Below are 17523 nucleotides of genomic sequence, written 5' to 3'. Positions count from 1 at the left end.
TTCTTTCCGTTACCCTATTTTCTACCTTCATTTAGGAAGGGCTTCAGTTCTTGCTTGGATAACTTCAGTAGCTCTACACTCATTTCTATGCCTCTAGTATTTATCTTTCAGTCCATTGTCCACACTGCTGCTGGTTGGGTTTTCCAAAGTGCAAATTTGATTATGTTGTTTTCTTATGATAAATACTCTAATAGCTCTCTACAGTTTTTAGGTTTTACAAAAAAGAAAAAAGCTTCTTGGTTTATTGTGAAATTTCTTTCAACAGTTTCACTCCTGTCTACCTCCAGCTTCATCCTGTGCAGTTTGTTCTCATACCTCCTTTTGTGCCCCTTACAGGGGATGGCTTGCCATTCATGTACACCCTGTGCTAGTCACTCTAGTTGAAATGCAAGCTACACTTCTCAGCTAATGACTCAAGTTCTTTAAACCTGAGATCAAGCCTCATTCCTCCAGGAATGACGCACATGCCTCCAGTCTTTCTCTCTTTATTGCTGGTAATTTTCATAGATTTTGGGTGGTTAGTTTGCTTTGACTTTGCCACCAGACACTATGCTTACTAAACACAGTGATCATACTCTCTTAAACTCTGTACCCCTAGTCCCTGCTATTCTGAGAAACACATAATAGTCATGCTATTAGGTATTTATTGAATAAAGGAAAATGATGGTATGGGACCAGATATCAGGGGATACTTAGATATTAGGTTAATGAGTGTGGCTTTTATAATGAAGCCACTAAAGGTTTAAGAGCAAAGGAGTCATGATATATGTGCTATCTTTTAGATGGAACAGCAGTATTCAAAAATCGAAGTTTGTAGAGAAGATGATAATATTGGCTTTGAAAATACTGGAATGCTTTCTTAGTCTTGAAAAATGTTCATTAAGTTGGAAATATATTTATAGACTGGTTTACAGTTTGGAGTGCAGATGTGAAGCTGAGCTGGTGATAGGGACTTGGAAGCCATCAGTGTATGGAATCCCTAATCCTAACCCTGAGCCCAACCCTAACTCTCTCAAGGCTACATTTGTGAAATATTTGTATTTTCTTAAATTATTATTATTTTTATTTTTAAAAGGCAGTCAAATACTTGTTCTTGATTATGAGACAGTACTCTATTTGAATTCACCTCTGCTAGTAGAGGTTTTTAGTCATGATGATGGTGAGGTGAAGGTGTTTGAATACAGGATGGTGACTTGTGATGAGCGGCTGTATCAATTAGAAAACTCATTCGATTCACCAAATTTTATTATTTGCCTTCCTCCCACAAAGTGTTGCACTAAGGACTTTGAAAGACTAATTTATCATTAATTTCCCAAAGATTAGTGATAAATAAAATGGACTTTATCCTCTTAAACTGTTGTTGAAGGTTAGAGCCTGCATCAGGTCCTTAAACCACATGATGTTGTAGTAAGAAAAAAGAAAGTAATTGATGCATTTACAAAGTGGAGTTATTTATTGATAAATAAATATTAAAGTGGAATTCTTTTAAATCATGTTGATAAACTTCAGACAAGTTTCAAGTATAAGTTTTTGCAGGTAGGGGTCAGGGAATTCAGTACAATGCCTAGCTCTCTATTATTTTACACAAAGTTGCAATGATATTTAGGGACTTTTAAGAAAAATGCCAGGGTTCTGGATAACTGTGGGCCCAGTTTGTTCTGCTGAGAGGAGATGGTCACAGATTTCATTTCTGGCTTTGTCTGCTCCTTTGCAAATGAATGATTTTGGTGGGACCTAGAGGGACTTAGAGAAAAGCTGTGGGTGATTTAGCAAAAATCTACCACTCCTTTCATAAAAGTTTATGTTCTACCAACAGATCATTAGAATCAAATTTCTAGATGAAGAATAGTGCTTTGTATTTTCATCTTTCTCTCTTTCTTGTGTGTTTTTGTTTCTTTTTCTTTTTTCCTTTTCAGTTTGAAAAAGAGTTTACCGACCACCAAGAAACTCAGGCTCAATTGCAGAAAAAAGAGGCACAGATTAATGAGCTTCAAGCAGAGTTACAAGCTTTTAAATCACAGGTAAAATACCATCTACCTGGAGTGAATTTGGGTATTGAAAGCTCACCAGGGGAGCAAAGGTCGTATCATATCTTCATAGCATCAAAATGTTGAAACTTTAATTTCCCTTGTATGTTTTCATATTATTGTTTATATGTATTTCTATTCTGCTGTGTTTATTTTTAAAATGATTTTGCCCCTTTTCTTCTGCTTGCATTTTTAAGAATGTCTAAACTTTTACTAATCTACTTCCTTATGTTTCGTTTGGGTTTTGTACCTGATGTCACGTGTTTGCTAGCTAATTAAGCGTTAAGGGTAAGAAAGTCTTTTATTCTTAGATTTGTCATTCATCACTGATCTTTATCCCACTACAGAAAATTATTGCTCAAGCTATTTATTTTTTGAAAACCTTCAGCCTATGGGTACCTTGCACTGAAAGATAACCTCTAGCTGAATGAGAACATTTTCTGATAATTTTTCAATTTCCAAAAGTAAACAGATTTAAAACATGACAAAAAAGAGAGCAAATCTGGATTATGGAGCAGATAATACATACACTCACATACACTCTCTACACATAAAGCATTTAGGTAGCAAGAAATACATCATCTACATGTTTTAAATGGATGAAAGTAAGGAAGTAGAATTTTCACAGCTAAATTTTTTCATGTAGATTTACACATAAGATGATGAGCAATAAGTATAGTTTTGCTGTTTTCCTTTCATCCTAATTTATGGTTATGTTGAAATAGTCTTAGGTATACTATTTCTTATGTTATTTTGAGAGTTTGTTTTCTTTTATACTTTAGTGTATAGTTTTGTTGCAGAGTCTGTCTGAAGATACCCTAAGAGCTATATGTTAGTGTTCAGTTTTGGAAAAAAAAAAATAGAATCTATCTACAAGAAAATTCTCACTGATCATCTTTCTTTAGTGCTGCAAAAGAAGGTGCCACAATTTATTGAAAGTTTTCATCTTTCTTATGTGGCTCCTTGTCTCTCATATTAAAAAAACGTTTGTGTTTTTTAATTTCAGATTGAGTTATAGACAATGGCTGAAATATTCATGAAAAGTTTTTCCTGGTCTGGGCTAGTATAAATTTAGACTTTCCTTTCTTTTTAATTTTTCCCAGTTGAAGCATTACTCGTAAATCTACTCTAGAAAATTTCAATTTATAGAAAACATATTCACCATCTTTGGATATGTTATTGCTGCATGTGCTTTTATATAAAATGGGAATATATTTACATTTTGAAGCAGATTAAATCAAGGAATCTCCTGTGTTGTTTTAAACTGTGTACAGTGATGACCTTTGTTTATGTCTATTAGAGGAAAGCCTGTAATTAGAGACTTGACACCGGCCACAGTATTCATTTTTGAATAACAACTGACAAATACTTCCTTTGGATAAGTTTGTATTTCTCATGAAATCTATGCATTTGTCTTAATATACTTCTCTTTGATCAAAGCTATGCTGATTATAAAGGTTATGAATAAAATATGTTTTATTATCTGTGACTTCATTCCTTCAGTCACTTAACAGCCAAGTACTGTTAGGTGCTGGGGATAGAATGGGGGGCAAGGTGGTCACAGTGTCTGGCCCCATCAGTGATAAGTCTGTCACACCCATCAAAATCTAGAGCAGAAATTCAACCATACCTTTGTTTTAAGACATTACTTGTTAACCATAAATGTATACTGAGTGTGAGTATAATGTACATACATCCTTAACATTGAGAGGGCTGTGCTATTCATGATCACAGCAACCCAGCATAACACTAAAGTGATTCTTCTTTATACTTAATGTTTTTGATAAGGCATGTTTTTTGACTGTGGTCTCAACTTCTCTTAAATACTTTTTCTTTGTGCTGACCTTGGATATCGATTTCAAGCCTTTATACATGATCTATTTCCCATAATTGTGCCATAAAACTTTTAAATGATTTATTAATACTCCTATAGCTATATGGGTCAGAGTTGAAGTTAGTATTTCAGGAAATAACCATATCACAAAGAATTATTTATCAACCCAGATCACCTTTATGATAGTAAAAATGTATCTATTGTTATTATGCCATGGAAACATAAGGACAGAAGTGCCTAGTGGTCACAGGGACCAGATCGTGACATGCTCTGAAGGTCCTACTAAGAATCTTAGATTTTTTTTCTCAAGGGCAAAGGCACGATGTGCCAATATTATTTACCTCTCTTTTTCTGGATCTTATTTTTTTTTACTTACCACTTAAATGCTGGTGTCCTGTAGAATTCTGTATATAAACCTTTCCTCATGCTGCATACCCTGGGTGAACATATCTACACCCATGGCTTCTTCAGCTGTCCTGTAGAGACTGCTGACTTTCAAATCTTTTAGGCCCATGTTGCCATTTGCCTCCTGGACATCTCCACCTGGTTGGCCATAACTACCTCAAAACGGGGAGTAATATTTCTGACAATTACATTTTTATGAAAACAAAAGCTATAATATTCTTAAATTGGGGAAAAAATCTTTGAAATTTTGTTTTTAGGTTAAACCACATGACGTTACTGAAATTCAGTTGTTTTTGGTTTAAAATAATACCTTATTTTTGAGAAAAGTGTACTTTAATGTGTTTTATAGAGAGTTCTTTGTCATATTTCTTCTTTTTCTTTCCCCTATAGTTCGGTGCCTTGCCACCGGGTACCTATTTGCCTTCTTCAAAAGAAAATGGAACTGGCCACGCAGCAGCACTTCCTCCACCGCAGCCACTGCCCTCTTGTGGAGACTTGCCCTCTCCCCCCCCACCTGCACCCCCTCCCCCCCCCACCTGCACCCCCTCCCCTTCCAGGAATGCCCATGCCATTTGGTGGTGGTCCTGTGCCTCCACCACCTCCCCTGGGATTTCTCTGTGGACGAACCTCTCCTCCGCCACCAACCCTGCCTTTTGGGTTAAAACCAAAGAAAGAATTTAAACCAGAGACCAGCATGAGAAGATTGAATTGGTTAAAGGTAAAACAGAAATAAATAGAGAAATAATACTGTTACCTAGATTAAAACTTAAATATTATTGTATTTAGTTTCCAATGGGATCCCTATTCAAAATGACATTAAATAAACAGGCATTATTTTAAATAAAAATGTTGAGTCAAAGCCCTTTGCTATTGACTAAAGCTCTCTGGTTTATAAATTGGGTAGGAATTGATGTTAGTTGTTACAATGGGATTTGATTGTAATTAAATTGCCAATTCAACATTATTGTGGTTATACTCTGTATTTTGAAGTGTTTTTCAAAAGTACCAAAAAAATAGTATTCTTAGAACCTTTTTTATATTGATAGCTATTGGGAAAAGTATTACTACTTGTCAGAAGTGGATAGTTAGTCGAGACATAGGAATTCTGAATCCTGCAGAATGATGGTTCCATGGTCACATAAATTGAGCATTGCTGAAGACTAGGAGAAGTATAATTGAGAAGAAACAAACTTCATTTCATTCAACTTCAAATTCCCAACTATTTGAGAGCGGAACCTTTTTTTTTTTTCTCCCTAATAACACATTAACTTCCTGCAGAACTTGTATTTCATTGAACATACTTTGGGAAAAAAATCTTACAGAGATTACTTCATAAACATCTGCTGGCAGCTCTGGGGCACTGGGTGTATACATGGTGATTGGGTGTGGGGGACAGATGAAGCACTCAACTGTGTGTGAATCTGTCTTCTCTCTGGCTGCAGATCAGACCTCAAGAAATGACTGAAGACTGTTTCTGGGTAAAAGCAAATGAAAATAAGTATGAAAATGTGGATTTGCTTTGTAAACTTGAGAATATGTTTTGTTGCCAACCAAAAGGTAAGTTTAATATCTTGGTTATTTGTTACTCTTAGTATTTTAATATTGTAACTTTTTATATGCTTACCTTTAGAAAGTATTATTTGTGTCATATAAATGGTATTTTTTTATGTTACTAATGGATAAATGAATAATCCAATGAATAATCTGAAGTTAATTTTTTATATAGAGTATCAACTGAACAATTTTTAAAAAACAAATGATTTAATACAAAACTTAAAAAAATTTCTTTATAATACCTTCTTTGAAGATATTCTAAATTAGACTTTCGTAAAGGAGGGTATTTTCAGAGAAAATTTTGGTGTGAAAATTCCCTGTAGTCAATGAGAAATAGAAAAATGAAAACAAAATGTAAGTCTTCCTCTAGTCAGAATTTTCCCACCCTTTAATGTTACAGTGACTATTACATAATTAATTAGTATGACTCACATGGGATAGAAATATCAAATTTATAGAGCATCTTGAAAATTAGTTTGAAATAGAATCTATGAGTAGATTATAACATCTTTTCATTAAATGCAATGGAATTAATTTTCAAAAGCCATCACAGATAGCTTTTACCTGTGCAGTGTGATTTTTCTCTTTTTAACAATTATATTTAGGAATTACTCTTGTCTGAAATTTGATTTTTTCTCATCCAGTGTCATGGGCCTACCACTTATGTTTCAGGGCTGATATGCACATATACTGTTCAGTTCATTTTTAAGTAACACATTTTAGGTTTGTAGTACAAGGCACTTAGGTCAGTCGTCATCTTTTTTTGTTTGTTTTAATTATTTTTTAAAATTATTAGTTTTTAAATTTTTGGCTGCGTTGGGTCTTTGCTGTGCGCGGGCTTTTCTCCATCTGGATGGAGATGGGAAGGCTTGGTATAGACAGAAGAATTGATTTCTTAAAGTGCCCACTGTGTACTAGGCACCATGCTAGATGCTTTATATACGTGATTTAACTTGATCATCACAGCGACCAAGGGATGTTGGCAGATAGCAAAAAAATCATTTGCTTTCCTTTGAAATGCTTTCTAAAATATAAATTAAAAACTTAAAAAAAATAATTGTAAGTTAGAAACTCTGAAAGGTAATTGTAAATTAGATTTCTAGAATTTGTGTTAAATCCAAAGCCTTTATCAGATATTTTGGAACACCATTGGTCTTGACCAAAAGAGTAAAAATGATATATTTTGATCTTTGAAAACCAGGGGCATTTTCTTAGCAAGCTTACCATAGGAAAACTTGTGAAGTAAGCAGATCTTAATTTTATCTTTTGATTATGGAGAATCAAAATTTTCTTTGAATAAGATTAGTGCACTCTTCAGGCAATCAGGGAAAATATATGGCAGTTAAAATGTGTATTTACATGTAGAACACTTCAGAATTTCAGATTTCATAATCTGGAATTGATTAGTTTTCCCTCTGCTTTTCTAGTAGGTAGAAAGGGTGGTACCTAAAAGCTATTTAAGTAATTCTGGGATCCAGCTTCTCTATTTTTTTTCCCTCTTTACTCTGATTACTTTCTTAATTAATGAGGCTCAAAAGGGAAACTTGTTAGCATGTCTTTAATTTAGCTGTAGTGTTAGCCCTAAATGAAATAATTGGACCTTTAAAAAATTCTTGTCATCTAACTTTAGTCTTACGATTTAAGGTTGAAAAAAATCAACATATTTGCTCAATCTAATACTAGTTGTAAAGGTTAAGGTGAGGAAATAATGGTCCTTTTCTGAATATTCCATATTATCAGTGCCTCTCTGGATTGGTGCATGCATCCACACTGCCCTGAATCTCCTTGGTTTGACTTAGAGGCTGGCAGAGGCTATGACTTCTTTTCTCTCAGCTCAAATGCTACTTCCTCTTTTCTGGTACAGTAGATGATATTTCCATGATCAACAGAAAGATAGGGAAGCCCAGGGTTGTAACGCGGGGCAGTGCCAACATTTCACAATGCCAACAGGTGGCGAGCTGAGAAGGTGACTATTTTTGGTTCGGATTTTAAGGAATAATTCCTAGAAAGCATTATTTGAGGAGCCTTAAGTGTTCTTTTTGGCATTATTAGTATTTCATTAGAAAAGGCTATTCATTGCTGCTTTCAGAAAGACAGGATTTCAGTAGATATTTTATAGGAAAGGTCAGAAAGGAAGGTAAGAGAGGGGTGCTTAGAAAACTTGGACAAGACAGAGGGCTGGTGGATAGGTTGCTCCTTGTCTCTTTATTCGTGGCCTGGCTGCGAATATTTGCCTGTTTCACGTGACACCAAAGGTTACTTTGAATCAATTTTGTCATTTCTGCAGAATTCAAAATTAAACCTATTATTCATTGTTGAGTTCCAGGTAGAAATATAGTTGCTCTCCACTCTCTAGCAGGCAGGAGGAGATAGAGGCATGGGCTGCTAGTTGATTGTCATCGTTGGCTTGCATCACAATTTGGCAGGGAAGGACAAAGAATTCAGATTACTGAAGAGTTGTGGATTTCTAGAGAAAAGATTTTTTTAAATTTTTTTAATTGAAGTACCTGTTTGGACTAAGAACCAGGGCTCTTTCTCTGACATAGTTGAATGTTCCATTCCAGGCATTTTAAATGGTAGATGCCAATCTTTGTGCTTCCTAAGCATTTGAAATTGGCAGAAAGGAAAAAGAAAGAAAGGAACTGAATCCAATAATCTAAAAAGAACCGTGGGATTTTCTCTCATGTTCTTTATTTTTTGTCCTAAGTATGGCTATTTATTTTACACTGCTTTAGGTTTATGAGACATTTAGGTTAAGATTGTTGGGTTTCAGAGGTCTCATAACCTGGGAGTTGGAAGAGGAAGAGGAACTAATAATCCCTATTGAGTACCTGTGGTATACCAGCCCTGAGCTGCATCTTCTTCATGTGACTTTGTTTAAACTTTACCACATCTCTGCTGAGGTTTTTCTCTTGGTCTACGATTGCAAAACAGTTCTAACTCCCCACAACAGCACCCTGCCCCACTGACTCATAGATGGAGCAAGATGTTCTTGGTAAGCGAGTTGGACATTCCCTCTTAACTCATGTTGCCCTTTATTATATTTCTTCCTTTTTTTCCAGTTAGATTTTACTTACTTTGCTTTCTAAACTAATCCTCTCCCTGTGACTTTTATAGCATTGCTTCAATGAAGTGTGCCTTGTGTCATACCTTTTTTTTTTTTGCGGAGCACAGGCTCCAGACGCGCAGGCTCAGCGGCCATGGCTCACGGGCCTAGCAGCTCCGCGGCACGTGGGATCTTCCCGGACCGGGGCACGAACCCGTGTCCCCTGCTTCGGCAGGTGGACTCGCAACCACTGCGCCACCAGGGAAGCCCCCTTGTGTCATATCTTAAGGAGTACGGAAACCCCCCTCTAAGCCATTTCCTATGAAATCAACATTTTTTTTTCTGATTCAGTAGTATCATTTTCTTTTTTATACTTTATTTCCCTATTAAGTATCTCACTTTGCTTTCCTTGCTTCTCTCCATCCTAAACTTTTGAGATACATCTTAGCTTTCCATAGTTTAGATTCTTTTGAAAATAACATGTAGACATTTTTCCTGATCATCTTTTTCTTTATTTTTCTCATCTGCCTCTTTAATTTCTTCTGCTTTTTCTCTTTATCCTATTTGGCTACCATTGTTCAAGTCGACAAGTATTTACAGGGGACACGTTGAATGTGAGGCCTTGTGTTTAGCACTGGGGACACTGTGGTGAGGGGCCCTGTACTCATGTTACTCTGTGGCCTTGGTGAAGTGCAGTCAAGTTCGCAGGTGAAGTCTGAGAACAAGGAGTGGGACAACCAGTACTGATCTTGATTGTAGAAAAGACTGCCATGTTTTACTGTCTCTGGCTTCTGTTAAGACTTAACAAGGTTATAAAAGAACATTGTTTGTATATCTCTCAGAAATTTAATCACAATGTTCATATACTATATTGAACATTTGGTATCATCAAAATAATGCTAATGACCTGCATATTTTTTACCAGAGTGGAAGCATCTGTTGGTTAATTTTTACAGGCTGTTGGAAAATGGATTAACGTATACTAACGGGTTATTGGTGTTGGATTTATGGACTAAAATTAATATTAATTACTTTCATTATTCACAAACTGTTAACTTAATAGGGATTAAAGGGCTTTCTGAAAGTATATGAATAGTCTAATTCTCATAGACTGATTTATTATGAAAATGTGATTCCACAATTGTTAGCTTTCTGAAGTAATCAAATTTTATAACAGGTGCATCATATTTGCCAGATAGGGCCAATAAACTGGTTTATAAATAATTTCTCAACTGAACAGTTATGGCATATGGAAACAGTTAATGGATTATGTACTTAAAAACAAATCAAGCTTCGATTTCTGACATCATAGTTCAGTGGACAAAGTATTGGGATAGGGAGTGATAAACCATGGAGTATCCCAGTGACTTGGCTGTGTTCAGTTTGTTGCTTTGTATCTGAAACACAATTTATTCCTCTGTATGAACCAAAGTGTATAAAAAATCCTGAACTACCTCAGAAGCCTACATTAAAGTGAACAATATAATTTATAACAGAAGTATGGTTCTTGAGAGCATGTTAATATAGAGATGATGCTAAAATGAATGTAACATATCTTCAACATCTTAAAGGTTTCTGAAAAGACATTTGACAAACACTAGTTTGGGAAGATTGGACAGGAAGTCAGTGGCAAATTAAATATTTCTCTAGGGATTTATTTTGGTTCTTGTCTGTGGCTGAATCTGGAAAGAACTTAAGGAAATTATGAGATAGGTCAGGAATGTCTTGCTTGTTTCACCATTAGAGAGTATCTCATTGTTACCAATTATATTCTCTGTTGGGTTGCAAAAGAAACAGAAATTTATCCTGAAAGCTTTAGAGAAATAAAACCTATAGAGAGAGCATAAAGAAAGGGGTTATTTAGGTTGGAGCCACAGGCAACTTTCAAGTCCACAAAATGCTTCAGTTACACACTTAGTTACCCAGCATATCTTTGGCATGGTGTGATAGAAGGTTTAAAGGTCCCTGTAAATAGGCATGTTTCTTATATATTGTACTGATGCTATAAACAGAAAAGGAGGAGGCTTGGACTTGTATGTATTGTATTGGGGGGGGTATGCCCATAAACATGGCTTTTTTTCTTTCCTTTTTTCTATTCTCTTTTTTTCTTCTTCCACTGGAGAAAAGAATGGTATTAGGGCACTGGATTCAACTAGTGTCACTTGACTAGTGGTAGATTGGGGGATGCTGTCTCTCTTCCATATTACAAGTAGCTCATCATGGTATTTTAATTCTGGTAGCAGTTTTCAGTGGTGCGCCTGTAGCTGTCAAACCTTAACAAAATTGTAAGGTCATTACATGCCATTGTCATCGCTTAGGATTTTGTCTCTTAGGATTTCTCTTCCATTTCCTGCATTTCCTTCTTCTGTCTTCTTCCCCATTTACCCTGGCATCTCTTGTTGCCCTCTGATTGCTCAAAGTGCATTTTTCGACTGCCTTGTCTGCAATATGTTCTATCACTCAGCACTCCCACTCATAGTTAGTGCACACCATTGTTCTTCTGAAAATATAAATGAGGCTCCTCCTTCTGAATGTGCTATTTTAATCTTAAAGTAGTATTTTGTAAATCTGGCCATTCACTTCCTCTCTTCTCTACTCTCTCTGACCCCCATGCCCTCCTCCACACACACCACTTGCCAGGCTTGGAAGAGAGAGAATCACATGGAGTTAGCACTGTACCTGGATCCATCCCTGGAGCACAAGGAGGGAGTGGGATCATGGTAGGAGAGTCATAAGGTGATAAGCGCTTCTTGCTGTATTCTATGCTATAGGAATTTGATATTAAATAAACAGTGTAGTAAATTCTTTTGTAACAGAAAAAAAAACTTTCTGTGTAAATAACTTTATTGTAATTTTATAACTTTGAATTTCATAACTTAGGTTTGGAGGTGATTATATATTCATGTGTTTAGGTAAGCTGGGTGGTGGTGTTGTTGTTTTCTTGGTCCCTCAAGGTTAGGTCATTTGGGCATATGCTCTGATACCTTGAACATGTTCTGTGTTTACCACAAGCTTTCATGGCTGTCATGGCATCTGAGGAGAATGCCAGTTTAGAGACCTTTGCTTATCACAGCTCTGACTTGTCTGAGTAGGTGTCTGTGCCTTAAAAGAATGGGTATTTCAAAGTCAGACACACACTACACCAGGAGTCCTTAACTTGAGGCCTATGAACTTGGCTAAGAAAAAAAAAAATTTAGCATCATCACTTTCATTAACCTCTAACTGAAATTTAGTTTTTCCTTCAATGATAAATATAGGCAACAAACGCAGCAGTACCTATGTCATTTCTACCTGTAAGGTTCATACGTACTTTCATATCACATGAGAATTGCTTCAGGTACATTGAAATATCATTGAAACTCATCACTACTTCAAAATTAGAGTAGTTATTAGACCTGCAGCTAGACCTTGTTACTTAAGACATTAATAAAGAAGCATATTTTGTCTGTTGGGTCCTCCAGGAAGCAGATGCTGAGATGCTGACGTGCAGGAGGGTTTTTTTAAAGGGGCAAGGGATGGGTAATGTATGTGTAAGGTAAAGGCAGTTGAGAGCAGGACTAGGCAGGAAGAACCTGGGACTGTGATGCAAATCTGAGAAATTTTCTCAGCCAGCGCAGCTGGGAGGGAGTGCTGGAGCCCAGAATGCCTGTCAGAGGAGTCCCAGGTTGGGCCGTGATGGCCAGGCCTGGTTACTTCTGCTGTGCTCAGTCCTTGGCTGGGGCTCCAAAACTGAGGAGGGTCCTGAGGGTGCTCATGGCTTGGAGCCTGTCAGCTAAGTGTGTTCCTTTGTAACCGAGTGGAAAATTCTTTCCTTAAGGGAGATCTGAGCAGTCCATCTCCATGGTTGCCATACATGTTTGTTACCAGTCCATAAACAGTGCATTTTAATAACTGCGTTCGAGAACAATTTGCTTCCTTTGAAATCTTATGTATTTAAATTACACATTTAAAAATTATTCTGAGAAGGGGTCCACTTCTCTGATTGCCGATGGGGCTCCATGGCAAAAAAGGTTAAGGACCCTGCTGCAGCACGTAGAGGTGGGAGTGAGGTGGAGGTCAGGGGCCTCGCCTCAACTGCTGCCTATTCACAGGTATGTGGTTTTTGGGTTTGTTTTGTAATTTAAAGGGCTAGCTAGTGTGTTATTTGTAATGAGATATTTTATCCAGCTTAGAATAAGTTTTTATGGTGGTTCCAACATCTGGCCATCCATTTTTTAAATCCATGTTAACAGGCCATAATGCATTTGTTAATAAAAGCATATATCAAAAATGGAAAAAATAGAAAACTTATTCCCTAATTAGACAGTAACAAAACAACAGTATTAATAATGTGTCTTTCTTTTTAGCAGTTATGTTTACTTCATTTATATCGTTTTATTTGTTCCTCAAAACAATTCTGCAAAGGGCCCCAGGCAAATGTTGTATACATTTTATCAGTAAGAAAAAGTTGTGCTCTTCAAGTGAAGTTCAGCTAAAAGGAGCCGCCACTGTGAATGGAATACAGATCTGAGTCTAAAGCCATTGCTCCTTCTGCTATGCCATGCTGCTTCTCTGATTAAAAGAAATCCTATTATGTTTTATTTAAAGTGCTCTTCTTTGATTTAAAATAATTTTCCTCTCATCTCCTGCCACCTTACCACTGCCCCACAGCAGTTCATCCTCATCCCACAATTTATATTAAAGGCTTTAAAAACCTGCCGTTTTTTATTAAGACCATCTTTCATCATTTGGTACCTCTCTTTACTTCTGTAAGTATTTGAACTGTAAATACTAACATCACGCTGTGGAGTCTGCAGGAGAAGTGAGGTACTGTGGAATTCACCTATAAGTGTGCGACCCCAGCCCTTACAGCTGTAGGTCTTTCCTCTCTAAAATGGGGGAGATAAGATCCAGCTCATAAGTTTATTGTGAGGATTATATGATGAATATTTTAAAACATATTTTGCAATGCCCAGTTCATTGTAGCAGCAGTTGTGGCTCGCGGGCTCTAGAGTGCAGGCTCAGTAGTTGTGGCGCACGGGCTTAGTTGCTCCGTGGCATGTGGGATCTTCCCGGACCAGGCCTCAAACCCTTGTCCTCTCACTGGAAGGTGGATTCTTAACCACTGTGCACCAGGGAAGTCCCTGGCCTTATTTCCAAATGAAGCTTTCTAAACATGAAAACTGCTCTGTGAATGGACCTATGTTAATAGCCATTTAGGAAGACTTTTAGAATACTGGTCTATACCTCTTGTTTCTTTCATTTTTGTGTACATCTTAACTGTCAAATGCTTTATTAAGTTTCTGTAGAGAAGGATCTGTTGAATCAGGAATAAATGTAAAGACCTGTTTGGGATTTTATTTCCCTCTTTTTTTAAAAGTTTTTCTGTGATTTTTTTTTTTTTCTTTCAGTTTATGTCATTAGTGGAGCTGGTACCCATTAATGGAGCTGGTGTGCAATTTCATGAACTTTAAAAATTGAAAAATTTAACTTTGTTTTTCTTGGTGTGATTCTGTTTAGAGCATTGAGCTGATGATTCGAGAGTGATCTTGGAAAGCTCATTCATTTCTTTATAAAACCTTACTGGATCGTGTTAATAATTCTTTTTTTTTTTTTTTTTTTTTTTTTTTTGCGGTGCGTGAGCCTCTCACTGTTGTGGCCTCTCCCGTTGCAGAGCACAGGCTCCAGACTCGCAGGCTCAGCGGCCATGGCTCATGGGCCCAGCCGCTCCACGGCATGTGGTATCTTCCCGGACCGGGACACAAACCCGTGTCTCCTGCATCGACAGGCGGACTCTCAACCACTGTGCCACCAGGGAAGCCCAATAATTCATTATTTTTGACACTTATTTACAGTTTCAACCTAACGAGGATGGTACGGACGGCTTAATGTCATTGTGGAACTGGGGCGCATTAAGGCGTAGGGAACCTTTAGTTGATAGGCAAATAAGAGTACCAAGTAGAGCTGATGGCCTAAATTCCCCCCAGGGTTTGCAGGAAGAATGATAACTGTTCATTTTCTTCGTTTCATAGAGTGTTAGCATGATGTTCACAGGAGAGAGAATTTCTCAAGAATAGGTTACTCCTCCAGCTCTGTGATGTAAGCTAAAGAAATTATTTAGGTCAACTGTATGCAATTGTATTTATACATATGGTTTAGCCTAACTCTTGTTTCCTGAACTGATGACAAACTAAGGAAATACATGAACAGATGTCTGGAACTTAATTGAAAATGGGTGTTGGTATTTCTTCTTCTCTGACAGCCTGTCTAGTAATAGATAGGGGAGGCAAAACTCTTGAAGTGAAAAAGTGTTTATCTTAGAATGACTCACAGCCCCCAAATCTAAGATTGGATGATGAACTTAGAAACTTACATGCTGCATTCGTGTATATAAATCGATCTTTTCTGGTGACTCTGTGAGAAAGTTTGCCTGCGGGAGACAGTACCCAGTTAAAAGTGATTTAAAAGGGAAGTCTGGTGGTTGGTAGTCCCAGAGTTAGTAAATTCAGTATCCCAGTGATGTCAGGACTCTAGATTGGCTTCTCATCCGTTTTCCTCTCTTTCCCTCCAGTTTCAGCATAGTTTAGCTGGCAAAGGTGGGAGGAATTATTATGCTCACAGGTGGGGCTTTGTCTTAGTTTTTTATTGCTGCTCTAACAAATTACTCCAAATTTAGCAGCTTAAATAATGCAAATTTACCATCTTACAGTTCTGTAGGTTAGTCTCACTGGGTTAAAATCAAGGGCTATGTTCTGGAGGCTCTCAGGAGAATCTGTCCCTTGCCTTTTCCAGCTTCCAGAGGCTGCCCACATTCCTCAGTCTGTGGCCTCCTTCTAGATTCTTCAAAACCAGCAGCAGTGAGCTGAGTCTTCCCCACCTGATTTCCTTGAGTACATGCTTCTCAGATTCTGACCTATGTCAGGAGAGGTTCTTTAAAGACTCATGTGATTAAATTGGGCCCATCTGGATCGTCCAGGAGACTCTCCTAATCTTAGGGTCTTTAACCTTAACCACACTGGCAAAGTTCCCTTTTCCATGTAAGGTAAGATATTCACAGACTCCAAGGATTAGGACGTGGACACTTCTGACAGAGGACGGGTTTGGGATAACTGGATGCCATAAAATTGCAGCATTTCACAAGGTACTTGGCCCTGTTGATTCCGCTCATTAAAATTATGCCAGTCTCCTTTAGCCCTGCATTCCCTTTATAGGAATGTCATTTTTGGGTCCTGGGGCATTTTGGCTTAACTGTTTAAATCATTTGTTCTGTTCACTAAATGTTTATTGAGCTTTGGATCTTTACTAATCACACCAACATATGTTTTTGTTACCACAGCCAAGTGCCTTTCCGGAGTTTTAGAAAAAATCCTCATATCATGTCTTAAGTGCCAGGAGTGATTTTTCCTCTTCTTTATTTAAATATACTATATTAAATTAATGTGAAAAGGTATCACAGCCTACTGTATATTTTCCAGTTTGTAATGTATACTATTAATTTCATTTTTTCTAAGATGTTAGTAAATTCTGTATATATGTTTTTACTTAATTTTTTTTTTTTCCAAGCCAGAAATACCCTTCAAAAAGCTAGGGTAAAGAACCACTGGTATTTAAAAACAAATTGGTTCTTGACTTTCACTTGTTACTATGTAAGGAAGAAAGAAAGACTGGTTCTAATTTAGAAAAAGAAATGTGTTATATTTTATACATTATAAACTTGTGGGAGATGACTGTTTCTATATTGCCTTGTTGAAAAACTTAATTCCCTCACCTTAAAGTTTAATTATATTTTAAAATACAGATTGTTACTCTTGTTTTACGATGTTTCACAACATTTTTATCTGAATCATATTTATTATATTTATGTAATATTTATATATTTATAAATATTTATATAATATTTATATAATAGGGACCTTTTCCTAGTCCAAATATTACTCAGACCTAATACGAACATACAGTTTCATTACAGGCTGGGAAATGTTATTATAATTGCATATTTCACTGGATAATTTAAATGCAATATATAAAAAGTTTATTTTAATTGGAAAAATTTCACCACTGAGGGATATCACATTTATCAAAAGATCTAATACAACCACATTTCACACAAAGTAAGCAATTTATTTTAATTTAACTGTTGGCTCAGTTACTTGCCAGTCTACTCTTCTGTCATCGTATTGTCTGAGACTTTTTCCTCCTGAAGCAGGGCTCTTCTCCCTTCTTTAATCTTCTTTTCTTTTTCAATTAGAGAACCAATTATTTTTGAGGGTTTCACAGGTCACAATGGGATAGTTTGGCGTTCTTGGTCCCGTTAGTGTAAGATTCAACCCAGAAGCGTTGAAATAGCCAGTGGGATAATTGTGTTTGTTTTTAAATGATGGACATTAGTTTTCAGAGCTTTTAAGTTTTTGTTTAAAAATTATCCTTTTTCTGAATAATATTTTTTAATTTTCCCAAGTTTTATTTAACTTCATTTAAAATCTTATCTATCTGTAAAAGTGAATAGGAGTTTTTAAAATTGACCAGTCATTTGTATTTCCATTAAACTTAAGCAGATTTATCTGCTTTTAATACCAATAGCAAGGAAAACTGCAGTTTGTATCAACTTCAGTGTGGTAACAGTACTTTTGTAATAGAATTTACTCTATATGTGTGTATACATACATATATGTATATAT

General features: G+C 36.5%; 1 protein-coding gene across 1 annotated transcript in view; it reads left to right on the top strand.

Annotated features, from left to right (window-relative positions):
* The window catches only part of DIAPH3 (diaphanous related formin 3), a 574550-nt gene that overhangs the window by 215379 nt on the left and 341648 nt on the right, over positions 1–17523 (top strand). The window contains 4 exon segments of the mRNA XM_032611534.1: positions 1917–2021; positions 4657–4791; positions 4793–4984; positions 5709–5823. Coding sequence (XP_032467425.1) covers positions 1917–2021; positions 4657–4791; positions 4793–4984; positions 5709–5823 — 547 coding nt within the window.

This window comes from Phocoena sinus, chromosome 18 (assembly GCF_008692025.1).
Source record: "Phocoena sinus isolate mPhoSin1 chromosome 18, mPhoSin1.pri, whole genome shotgun sequence".
Classification (NCBI taxonomy): domain Eukaryota; kingdom Metazoa; phylum Chordata; class Mammalia; order Artiodactyla; family Phocoenidae; genus Phocoena; species Phocoena sinus.
The sequence above is the reverse complement of the archived record's forward strand: the minus strand, read 5'-3'. Positions and strand labels throughout refer to the sequence as shown.